Below are 13,319 nucleotides of genomic sequence, written 5' to 3' on the forward strand. Positions count from 1 at the left end.
GTTTCCCCGTAGTGGTCATCATCAGACTTGTACTTTTGCTAAACTGATAGGTGAAAAATGGTATATTGGGATAGTTTCAGTTAGTATTTCTTTTATTGTGTGTGAAGTTGTACATATGATTAAGGTTGAATGTTTAAAAGACAAATCAGTGGGAAAAAAAAAGGATTCATTTCCAACATTTAAAAATAAAGAGAGTTGGACTTTCAGTGTGGGCTGTGAAGGAGTAAATGATATTAGACTTACTCTCTTGCTATAAATAACAGTAAAATCTGGACAAAAAATATAAAACAACTCTAATGCAGGCATTAAACAGCCCTCATCCCAGGGCTGCACTTCTTGAGATGGGGAGGTCCTTGAGTTGAGCCCCACATTCACTCACTTGCTCTCCCCTGAGGGCATCTTCCTGGCAGGAAGGGGTACAGAGGTGTGGCCCTAGCAGCAGGGGCATTCCCCCTGGGCAGAGAGACCAGAGGTCAGTATTTTGGACCCAAAGTCACCTGCAATATCAGGGGCTGGGTGTTGGAGAAGGAGGAGCCATCAAGAGTGAATCCCAGAATTCTGCCTGGGTATTTTCCTTGTGCCCCAGGCCAACTCCAGGAAGCCACTCTTGAGAGGCGGAGAGCTGAGTGGAGATTCCACAGCTTGCACAGTGTGGAGAAGATGTTGGACTTTGGGCCCAGCTAGAGTGAAGAGACGTTGGTGAACATGCCAAGTGTTTACTGGAAATTGAGGAAAGCCCATTCCCTAGGTGTTCCAGTTCGCTAAAGCTACTGAAATGCAATATACCAGAAATGGATTGGCTTTTATAAAGGAGATTTCTTAGGTTGCAAATTTTACAGTTCTAAGGCTATGAAAATGTTCAAATTAAGTCATCAAGAGGCAGATACCTTCTCTGAGGAAAGTCCAGTGGCATCTGGGGTTCCTTTGTCACATGACAAGGCACATGGCCAGAGTCTGCTGGGCCTCTCAAGGAGTTAGCTTCTTGCTTCCATCACTTTCTCCAAAATATCTCTGGGCTTCTGTCTTAGTTTCTCTCTCTCAGCTCCTATGTTTCTTTGCTTGTTCCTCCCAGGGTGTTTCTCTCTAAGCATCTGGGGGTCCTCTTTTAGCTTCTCATGGGCAAACTCTGGGCTTCATCTTTTAGCTTAGCATCTCCAAATATCTTTGCATCTGGGTCTGTGTTGGCTCTGAGCCCTCTCTCTCTTGCTCTCTCCCTGGGCTCTCTTGAGGACTCCAGTAAACTAATTAAGGCCCACCTTGAATGGGCACGGTCACATCTCCATGGAAACATCCTAATCAAAAGATCCCAACTACAATATACCTGCCCCCACAAGAGTAGATTAAAAGAACATAGTCTTTTATCAGGTACATAACAGATTCAACCCAGCACACTAGGGGTAAGGGCAAAACTAAAGTGGAGCCACCCTAACAAAACCTAAATGAAACACCTTAACAGGATCATGGTAATACCCTGGTAATATAACTGCTGACCAGGAAAAATGCTCAACACCCTGGAAAGTTAGAATCTAAATCCTCTACAATGTGCTATTCAGATTTCTGGTAATAATGATTACTAGATATTCTAAGCAGGACAAAGTGACTGATAATGAAGAGCTAAAATAGCCAGTAGAGGCAGACCCAGAGGTGACCCACATATTGGAATTGGCAGATAAGGACTTCTAATAACTATGATTACTATATTAAAGAAAATAGAGGAAAAATAGACAAAATGGATGAAAAGATGGAGTATTTCAACTGGAAAACAAAGTTGATAAAAAATCAAATAAAAAATAAGGAAAGTTCACATAAAAATCCAGATTTTCAACTACTCTTGAAAAATTGAAGGGACTGGCTGGCACTTAGGCAAGTGCCTGCTGCCATTTGGGATGTTTATTGCAGTCCTATCCATCCCTCTTCACTCATTTACCTTTCCCACCAGGCCCACCCCTTTGAAATCACTGGAATTTGCCACCTGTGCTCCATGACACAGCAAAAGAAAAAAAACTCTAGTGACTGTGGTCCTGCCTTATCTGCTGCAGCTCATCATGAACTTTGGGTAGCATTTCCCATGGGGTGATTGGGGTGATGACATTGCCCTACTTTTGAACCGGATCTGTCTGAAAACCAGAATGGCCTATATTAGGAGATACTGGCTCATTTCTTTCCATTTATCTCACTACCACATCCTTTCTCATTCCTCCAAGAAATAACCATGACACCATGCAAAATAAAGGAGACAGAAGATTGTTTGGGAAATATCATTTATCATTATTTGGGCTCAGTTTGCCTTATTATTTTTCCTTACCTTTCTTCTTTATATATTTTCTTTCCTTCCTACATTGAAAACTTTGGCAATAATCACCCCATCCTGTAATATCATGAGAGAGCAAGAGTGTAGTGTTTTTGAAGACAATGTAGAAGCTCAAACATGTAACTCTAATGAGTATCAACTCTGCAGTATACTTTATAGACCTGGCTGTCTTTCTTCCAGCTTCAGATACGTGAAGTTAGCAGTTCATTGTCATATTGGCCAATACTAAAGACTAGCAATTAAAGGCAGGAATATTGCACTCTTAACTGATCTGTATCGAGCTTCATAGTTTTCTTACATTGCCTCCCTTTCCTTGTTGTTCTGACTCCCTGTGACCTCTGAAAAGCATGCTGGACGTTCCTCCTGCCCCGTCCAAGGGCAGATCAAAGGGCTTAAAATACTTCAGACAGCTATCATGGCAACCTTGTTTTATTCCCGCTCTCAGGATGGGAACACATAGTTCAGATTTTACCTAATATAAATATTTGAGATGACAATAAAGACATAGTTTAAGAAGATAGGAGATATCTCGTGCTGTGATTTTCTAACATTAAATAGTGCACCCACATGACTAGGGAATTAGAAAAATTCTCATTTATCAGGATAGAGGCTAGGATGCTTTTTGGGAAAACTAATCATTTTTTCCTTATTATTCATTTTAATTCATAATCAATGGGGTACTTAGATTTGAAGGCACCATTTTTTGCAAAATTTGGCTTTAAAATTGATTTTCATTATTTATCAGTACCACTTAACTCTCTGTTGCTTGAGATTTGGGCCTTATTTCGCCTGGTGAGTCAATTCTTGGATCAGAAGATGCTTCCTTTTGGATTCTTATTGTGTGTTTCTTAGTGATGTATCCTACCTTGTTTTCATGCCTAGAGCCAGGTCAAGAAGGTTTTGAACCCCTGAAGTTTTATATAGACAAAAAATAAAGCTTGATTTTCTAGTCCCCTTTTCCTAGTTCTCTGTAACAACTTAAATAAATTTACTGGTATGATATAGTTAGAGTAAATACATTCGGTTTGCGGTTTACAGTCAGCAATCAATTTTCTAGGTCGGATTCTTGTGCCTTCTTGCTTAGGGTGCACTCTTAACTCTGACATATTATAAGGCTGCAACTTCAGAATGATTTTTTTTACCAGTTTTATTTTTATTTAGGAAAGTTTGATTTAAGATTAGTTCTAAAAGGTAATTTTCTTGAGTTTTAAGCAGCGGAGAGTAGAAAGAACTGTTCCAGTTTCTGTGATGGCTAAGTATTAGCTTTTAAAAATAAAAGCATTGCTACTTAAATCTGCATAGAAAATTTGGGCTACATAGGTACTTCTAGCTGTTTTAACAACCAGATACTAAATGCAGCACCTTTGGAATCAGGGCATTTGTGCTGTTTTGTTATTTGCTCCTCCTATGACATGTTGTAATAATATAATGTACCATACAATCTTTTGATGAAGGTTCTCAACTCACTCCTAGAATACCTGTCATATATCTCCAAAATAGGAGGGAGTTTTATTTTTCTCTCTTTTTCTCTCACAAGCCTAAATGGATCACTGTTGAAGATGCCAGTTTTATCTTGAAGGCAGTGCCCAAACATTTATTATTTCATATAGCTATGTTCATTTCTTTGGTTTATATATAAAACTTTTTCAATAATAGCCAAAAGTCATTTCTAAATCCATTTACGTGGATATGAAAACCATGTTGCTTAATTCAGTCTTTATTAAAACGCGTGATAGCAGAAAACCAAAAATAAGTACATGACAATCTATCTAGGGAGTCTTGCTTTTTCTTGTCTATGTGCAGAATTGTTTGTTTTACCACGTTTCTGCCTTTCTCTGACACTTTATATTTATAAAAACAGATTATGTTTTACATGATAAAGAATAAGCTTTTTAAAAAGTATTGTTGGTAGATTCCTTGGTAATAGCCAAACCAATATTTGGGCTTCAAAAATATATTTCCAATTTCTTTAGCAATAAAAAGTGATTTATTAGTGGACATTATAATAACTACAAAAGACCATAAAATGCTAAAAGGACTCATAGGAATGGCAGTGATCAGAAGTTAAAATGGTTTTACTCCAGCCCCAGGCCCAGAGCCTCATCAGTTAATCTCCGCTTGGGTGCCTGTTGTTACAGCAGCTGGATGTGGTTTAAATGTTAAGTCACTAATATAAGTTTCTTTGCCTTATGTCTTCAAGGTATTAATATTAGAACCAACCAAAATCTATCAGCCTTCTTATTTGTCTATCAACAATGAAGTCGAGGAAAAGACGATATCAATTTGGCATGTGCTTCCTGATGACAAGGTAAATTAAGCGATTATGAAGACAAGAGCCTTCCTTGGTAAGGAAGGACTTTCCACCCTTCTAGTATTTACATATTCTAGCAAACATCTACATTAGCTAAGAAAAAAAAAATCATTTGACTTTGTATTTATTTTGGCATAAATACATTCTGTAGTATGAAATTTGTTTAATTTGAGTTATGACTTTCATTTATTAAACAAAATAAAATTGAACTATTGGGATTTTGATTATGGATGGCATAACCATCCAAAGTACCACCATTTGGAATATTTTTCTGGTGTATTAGAAGTTTATATTATAAATTAAATTATGTACCAATGAACTGATATTTAAAATATATGATTTAAAAGGTATGTGTCTTAAACCTGTCAGAATAACACCACTTCTAGGGTCACACTGATACCTTTACAGTTACGGTTACATCTCTCTGGTTAGCTAAGGAGCTGCAAAATCTCAGATTAGCCACTAACACAAGGTGCTATGCACGGAACAAAAAGTCTTGCCTTCAGAAGGATTCTAAACACTCAGTTGATAGACCTTTCCACTTCTGTATTCTGTATTTCATCAGTTTTAATTCATGCACAAATCACCTTATTTTTTTAAAAAGAGAAAGAAACTCATGAGGACTTGACTCCAGTCCATGGGATAAACCACAGACATGAGAGGTTTTATTACAATGTAGTTCATTAATGTTTTTCTTGTAATTCTTTTTCAAAACACCCTTATAAAATGCATTAAACACTGTTCATGTGCTCAGCAAATAATTATTGAACAGGCCCTCTCTGCCAGGCACTGGTTAGGTACGGGGGAACAGCTGGGTACCGAATCAACAGAATTCCTGCCCTCATGGTGCTTACCTTCTACTCGGGGAGATAAGAAGCAGAGAGGTAAAATAAAGAGATATGTTGGATGACAATAAGGGAAAATTGGAGCAGGAAAGGGGAACAGGAATTAGGGTAAAGGATTTGTGATTCTTAAAAATGAGGGCTTTGAGTCAAGAGACCTTGTACAAATCCTGTCATTGCCTTTGGCAACTTGGCCTACTCAGGCTGCAGTGCCCTTGTCCGTAGAATGGGAAAATAATAATAATAAATACCCATCTGAAGACTGAATGAAATAACATAACACATCAAATGCTTTGCACAGAGACTGGCATGTAATAAATGCTCAATATATTTTAACAATGGTAACAACAAAAATAATAAAATCACTATGGCATACATATTACATGGACTCACAAGGTCTAAGCCCTAGCTTTCAAACCCCAGGAATCTAATCCTGCTTAGCTCTTTAGACAACATGGGAGTGATCATTTGGATGGTTGTCAGTGTTATATTAGGGCACAAACCTGGCTGTGCATCAAAACCATCTGTGGAGCCTTTGGCCCCACCAGACCTACTAAATTGAAATCTTTAATACTTAGAGTGGAGCTTGGGCACGTGCCTTTCCATGAAGATTTATGTGTGATTCTGGTGTGCAGCCAAGGTTTAATAGGGCTGTTGGAACACTAAGTTCTCAATTGTAGTAGCTGGAGAAGAGTCGTGCATCCTTGACTTTGAGCTCAGCCAGCTCCTGGGGATGGTGTTTTTCAGAGTGCAGTTCCCTGGAACACCAGCTTTAGAGCCACAGATGGAGCTGGTTAGAATGCAGATTCCTAGTCTGCACGTCAGGTCTACTTAATACAGTCTCAGCACCAAATGTGGGAGCCACCACCTTGGGAAGTTCCACGGGAGAATCAACACTGCATGCCAGTAATCCAGCAGGAAGCGCATCCAGGGCTTTGTTATGTCCAGGTCATCTGGGAAGGGTCCTCAACTGTGGGGACCCCACAGTTGCCAGGCCCTATGACCTCCACTGGAGTGGCAGGAAGTCACCTTTTCCTGGGCCACAGTTTCTAGCAAAGTCCAGTTCTTATGCTTAAAGTGAGCAGCTAGAGACTGAACGATACCCTGAAGACATTTTTGTTTGTATTTTAAGTTTTTATATGATTGAGAAAGTTGGTCCTGTAAAGTCTTGTAACAGTATTTTAGCAGATGTAACTCCAGTTGTTAACACAGAATTGCATAATATGCACAGAGAAGACAATCCATTCCAAACACTAGAGCTATGTGATGGCAACAAGGAATGCCTAGTAGCAGCTTTCAAAAACTGTGATCTTCCTCTTGGTTTGTGGAACATTGCCCTAGCTGCCACTTATACAAAACACTTCTGGGGTGGCTGCAGCAGAACTCTAGAGGCCCTCCACTAACGGGTGTTGTGGTATCTAAGGATGCCCACTCGACAAGCCCCAAATTACACATGCCAGGATTTGTATTCAGGAACCTGATGTTTTTTCACTCTTTGGAGTGCCAGTTATAAAGACTTGAGAAAATCACTTATACTGACTTATTCATAACAGAAAACTTCCTTGATAACGGACTTTAATGACAGACTTTCAGCTAAGGCTTAGCTTTCCATGATACTCACTTTGTGCAAAGTGAAAAATCTTGAAAGCAGCCAGTGGTCCAGCTGCCCTATGAACAGCATTTCTAACCCGGAAGTTAAAGAAACCCCTCCTGCACCGTCGTGTCACACCCAAGGAAAAGACTGTTGAGAGAGCAGCAGAGCAAATCATTCCACGGGCGTTTTGTGGGTTCTGTGGGCCTTGGGAGTGTGTGCGATTATATGGGCTCTTGGGCTGTGAAGTTCCGAGAAGAGGAAGGCTAGGATTTGTGGAGTCCTTAGGGAGGATTCATGAAGGAAGTAGGACTCGAAGAGAGAAACGTGAAACGGAAAACAATCCAGGTTATGAGGTTAAGGCAGAATTCTCAGAGGCACCAATGTGATTGAGAGCTTGGGATGTTGGGGAGCCATGAGGAGAATTGTTGAGTGTGGTGGGGCTGTGGCTGGAGTGGCAGGCTGATACAAAACCATGGAGGGCGTCACGAGCCTGGAAGGAGAATTTAGACGTGTCGGTGGGAAGCAGGGCCACTGAAGTGTCTTTAAATCCGAGAAGTGACTTGAAGGCCGAATAAAGTAATATTTAGGAACACAGCGTCGGCATCCAGCCGCGTCAGTGTGAAGGCTGACTTTATCCAGTGCTTGGTTTGGGACTGGGCACTCAAACTCCCCTGCCTCAGCTCCCTCACATGTAAAATGAGAAGAATGTCCCTTTACAGAATTGTTGTGAGGCTCAAATGAGATAATTAATGCAAATCGTTTAGCACCATGTTCTGCCAGTGGTGGCTTTTAGACCTGTAGGATTGATCTGGCCTGAACGTTGGCGTTCTGAGGTCTGGGAATCTGGAGTGTCACCGAGGAGGCTGTTAGAGGAGCCGGGCACAAGGCAGGCAAGGCCTGGGACGGGGAGGGTGAGATTGTGACTGGAAGGGGGCGGTCATTCAGAAGGAAAAATTTATGACTCACTAATTGGGGAGAGGAATTAAAAGGGAGGAATGAGTGTTTGGGACTTAAATTTGGATTTCATCAGTAGCACTGGTAGGGTCGTCAAAAGGAAAACTTGAGGTGTTGAGGAATTTCATTTTGGACTTGTTTAGTTGGAGCTGATGGCCTGACTCCAAGTGTAGTTGTCCAGAGACGAAATGGAGTATAATCAGCACAGCTCTCTCTGTACATCTTATTGACCTCGTTTAAAATTGCACGGCATCTTATTTACGTTGTTTTAAAGCATATGCATATATGGTCTACAAGCTGAAGAAGTATAGCAGTCTTCCAGTTGAAAACTCAAAAACTAAGGGAAGAAGATGGCTTGATTGGAAAGAGCAAGGTTATCCAAGGACACTCGGAAGCCGAATGGGCTAAAGGAGTTAGCGATTAGCAAGGCTGGGAGAATGAGCTGAGAGCCAGGGGTATTTGGAAAACAGAGAATGAAAAAAAAGTAAGCCAGAGATGTTCCAGAAACAAGTACTTTTTGCAGGGGGTTGTCATTATCTCCTCCTTCCTGGAGGTTTTTCATTCAACAGAGTAAGCCTTTCACTGAATCTCTTACAGTTTGTGACAATTGCAGAGATAATTTTTATATTATGCTAAAGGAAATAAATATATTAGGATATAAATGAGTGATTCAGGCTGTGAATTGTCCAGCTTCCATTTTCACCATCCTTTGATTGAGGAGAGTTACATTTGCAGTGCCCCACTTCCCGTGATCTTTAGTGCTAAAAATTCCCCTTACTCAAGAGCATCAGCTTTCTTAAATTAATCAACATCCATTTTGAATGGATGGCAATCTCTGCAACCCCTTGTTCTATCCATAGTGTATTCACCTTTCTTTTCTTTTTTTTTTAACAGAAGTGGTAAAAGTGGAATAAGGACAAACAGTAAAAATAAGAAAACTTCATTATTATGATGTTAAAGAAACTGTAATCCCTATAATTAAATAACATAACAGCTTTGATACATCTTATGATAAATATGAAATGGATTGCTTTTGTCATAGAATACCATTTAAATTTTTATTAAAGTTAGTGGAACCACAGTGAATGTTGCTTTCCATTTCTGATATTTATTTCTTTGCTCCCTCTCTTAGTATTTTCATTATGAAGCATGGAAAGAACAGTAATATGCTTTACACTGCCATGTCCAATATTTAGAACTCATTATACTGATTCCCAAGATTTCAGGGGCTCCTAGGGAGTTACTTGACATTTAGCAGCAAAATTATGTGACATCCCCACCTCTTAAAAGTTCTTCTTTTGTTCAGTGGCTACTTGCCCCTTAAAATAAGTTAGTCCCTTTAGAAATCTGCATGTGTACAGACTGAGGAAGAGAGAAGTTATTTGCAAGATGTTTTAAGTGTTCCTAGTTGGAGTTCCCCTTCAGAGGGGTTTGGATTTTGAGCCCCCCACCCCACCCCCCAGGGCCTGTGTCGTATCTTACCAGGGTGACTGCTAAAGCCCAGCTCACAGTTCAGGGGCCCCCAGAGAGGGATGGCCAGAGCTGTCTGCACCAGCCCAAGGAGGAGGGGCAGGGGACAGGGCGCAGCCGAAACTAGGCGCTGCCTCCCCTCTTCTCCCAGCCAGCCGGATGCCACTTGGAGAACACCCAGGGAATTTACGATGGGGGCATGTTAACCCCAGATTCTAGATTCCGGTGATACAATGCTCCCATCCATCAGGGATGCTTTCAGCTACAAAACCCCAAATAGAAGTGGCTTAGCTAATACGGAAATGCTGTCACCTCCTATTACGAGAAAGCCAGAGGTGGGTCCGTTGCGGGGGTGATTTTGGTGGCTTGGCAGTGTCAGGATTCTGAGTTGGTGCCTCTCGAATGCTCTTGGTTTCCCTCTCATGGCAGAGATCCCCGGCACGACGGCACCCAAACGGGGAGGGTCAGGCCCTCCCTCGGCACCAAGAGTTGCCCCGTGCTCCGGGCCCAAATGCTCCCCGGCCCTGGCTGATGCAGACTGATCTGCTTTCCCCTCCCCTGCACAGCCGCCTGAGCCTGGACCACTTTTGGTTTTCGTTGGCAAGGGAGCCGGACGCGGGTGCCTGTTGCCTGGGTCACCAACACATCTGCCCGGGTGGCTCAGTATTGACCTTAGCTCAGTGTTCGGTAGCCTGTCCCGAACCTAGCCCCAGCTTATTCGAGACGATGGTGCCTCCTCTGATTAAATTAGGCTGAGCCTTGGCTTTGGGCTGGACCAGTGCTCACTTGAGCTCTGCCCGCGCCTTTCCTTTGCTCCTGATCCCCAGACAGGCCCCAGCAGTTGGTCACCTGTGGGCTTTGTAGCTCAGCAGTGCCTCCGTGTGGTGAGTCCTACTAGCAAGGGACAGGGGAGGGGATCCTCTCGTCCCCTATTGCATACATGCCATGGTAATGGGGCATTCTGGCAGCCCCTCGGGAACCTAGCACCCTGCAAATGCCCCACTCCTTCCCTACCTGCTCAGCCCAGTCAGTCTGGGAAATCTCTCCTTGGCTGCTCCGAGAATGGGGCTGCTGGAAGATGGATTTTCCTGGCACTGTCTCGTGGGTGTTTGCCAGCTGCTGACTTTGGTTGCTGGTTGGCACTTTGTGCTCTGCCAGCTATCTCAGCCCTATGCCCTGCTCCTGGAGACGGCCTTAGGAAGCTGGCAAGGCTGCATGATCTGCAAGCATGTGGAGGTACCAGCTGTAGCTCCTGGGGACCTCGGTTTAGAAGTTCACCTGGGGCCAAAAGGATTTAGAAGCCACTTTGCAAATTAGCAGCTGAGGCTGCAGGCTCCCCCTTTACTCTGACTCCCTCGGTACTCTGCTCTGAAGAGCCAGGTTCTCCAGCACCTGCCTACGGCCGCTGCCCTCCCCCAGCTTCATGTGCTGCACACTTCCTTGTGTTAATCTAGGACACATCTCTGTGACCTGATTGATGTGCATGGAAACTAGAATTTTAGCAAATCTCCTTCAAGGGTGAGAGGTTCTATTGTTATTTTAAGTTGCATGATCCTAGCAAAGAGCTAGGGGCTGTGGACATAAATTGTGGCTATTTGAGTTGCTTTGGCCATGTGGAGAGTTCCAAGCTTTCATTACCCATTTCACTTGCCCAGCTAAGATCTCAGTCTCTTGGTGAGGTTTTAAGGGGACAGGTAATAAGAGCTTGTTTTTCTGGCTGTTTCACATTTGCAGAATTGAATTCGGTGTGAATTTGCTATGAATCTACTTGCTAAACCAGGACACAAGAATCAGCTACTTTATTTCTATATAAAATATTTATGCTATTAATTCTTTATTGTGATCAGATATATTTTTGTAAGGAATGTGATCCATCTTGTAATTTATTTAATTGAGGTATGCATATGAACTTAATATTAATTTTAAACAGTTTTAGTAATAAACTCAGGAAATATATTCCCACATTTTTCCATCAGTGGCCTGCAGATCACCTGTGTTTACCATATGGCAATCAAGTTTTTAATGTTCAAACTTGATGAAATGCTTAACTGATTATATGCTTAATTTTGCATAAATTAGGGAACAACACACTGCATATTGTATATATTGATGGACAGTATACACGTGTGCAGGCTCAGCTACATACTTGAGCTATTGATTTCTGAAGAAATTGGGCTAGCATTTTAGCTAGATTTAACTAGGGTAATTCAAACCTAAACAACTCTCTTTAAAACCTTGCAAAAATTTAATTTAAATAAATGTTTTTGTTTCTCGGAAAACAAATATTGCTTGACTATAATAATTTAATTACCTTGATCACTGGGTGTTTTTTTTTCCTAAAATATTAATGCAGAACCGTTATTAGGTTAATCTGCTAAAAACCAAGCATTAGAATTTAATGAGACTAATTCTCCTAGGCTTTTCTGGAAGCTGTTCTATTCTCAGGACACATTGAAAGACAGGACTTATTAAGCCCTTGTGCCTTGAACTGGAGTTTGCATCCAGGTAATTTGTTCATGAGGAATCATACACTAGGAAAAATTACTCTGTGTGTTTTATTAAAGAATAATAAAACAAGGTTATTATTGTTATTTTATGTTATTTTCCATTTGTATGACTCAACAAACTTTGTTGTTGTTCTCCTGTGTTCTAGAAAGGTATACATGAGTGGAATTTTAGTGCTGCTTCTATCAGGGGAGTGAGGTAAGTTTCCTTGGTACATTTTGTTTCCTTCGAAGATACATTTCTGGGACATCCATGGCTTGGAAAGGGTGTTTAGCCATGATTTTAAGAATGCAGAGAACTTTAAGAACCCTTCTGTTGGTGGGAATGTCCAGCCTTCTTTGGCCACATTGTCCCCATAATGAAAAGATTTGCAACAGAGCTTTCACTGTTGGTCAAACTGTCTTTGAGCTTGTCACTTACTTAAAATATGATGACTGAGGGGTCAGTGTGAACCCTGGGCTAGAATCCAGAGGTGGGGAAAAGTGAGCTGGTTGAATAACTAACAGTGCTGAATGGTGTGTGTCTGTGGTAGAAAGGGAAGCTCAGAGTCACGTATGTCACCAGAAGGAAAGTTGGAGGTTAAAAGATGAGAATGTATAAAACACTGATCTTATGGTGGACAATGTCTGTGATTAACTGTACAAATATTAGAAATCTCTTTCATGAAGTGTCAAATGTATGACATTATAACTAGAAGTTAACAATAGAGGGGTATATAGGGAAAAATATGTGTCTATTGCAAACTATGTACTACAGTTAGTAGTATTTTAACATTCTTTCGTCAATAGTAACTAAAGTACTCTACCAATACTATGAGTCAATAAAGAAGGGGGGTGATTAGGGGTATGGGGGATTTGAGTTTTCTCTTTTTGTCTTTATTTCTTTTCTGGAGTAATGAAATTGTTCTAAAAATTGAAAAAAATTAAGTATGGTGATGGATGCACAGCTGTATGATGATACCGTGGGCAATTGTGCACTTTGGATCTTTGGATAATTGTATGGTTCATGAACAATCTCAATAAAATTAATTTTTTAAAAAAAGAGGTGAGCTGGTTGAGATGCTGGTTTATGTTTTAGGGTGGTTTTCAGGTCTTTTAGTATACCAGGAAGTAATCTCTCCTCGGATGGATCCAAAATACATATTTCATCTCCCAGGTTTTGTCCTGTAGCTGGTATGAATAAGGTGACCTCATAGGGAATTCATTAATTTTTTAGTTACCTTTCCCTGAGGTCACTGTCTAGGCCATGTTCTTGAGAGTAAATGGTGGTCTGCCTCAGTTCCGTTCAGTTCTGATGTTGCCATCATAATGCCAGTGACTCAGGAAATGCCAT

General features: G+C 41.1%; 1 protein-coding gene across 5 annotated transcripts in view; it reads left to right on the top strand.

The window, feature by feature from the left end:
* MAP3K5 (mitogen-activated protein kinase kinase kinase 5) overlaps window positions 1–13,319 on the top strand; it is a 216,719-nt gene that overhangs the window by 129,645 nt on the left and 73,755 nt on the right. For all 5 annotated transcript variants that reach the window (XM_037843559.1, XM_037843556.1, XM_037843560.1 and 2 more), the window contains 2 exons: window positions 4,512–4,619; window positions 12,136–12,185. In XM_037843559.1, coding sequence (XP_037699487.1) covers window positions 4,512–4,619; window positions 12,136–12,185 — 158 coding nt within the window. The remainder of the gene's footprint in view (window positions 1–4,511; window positions 4,620–12,135; window positions 12,186–13,319) is intronic.

Source organism: Choloepus didactylus, chromosome 7, assembly GCF_015220235.1.
Source record: "Choloepus didactylus isolate mChoDid1 chromosome 7, mChoDid1.pri, whole genome shotgun sequence".
NCBI classification, from domain to species: Eukaryota; Metazoa; Chordata; class Mammalia; order Pilosa; family Megalonychidae; genus Choloepus; species Choloepus didactylus.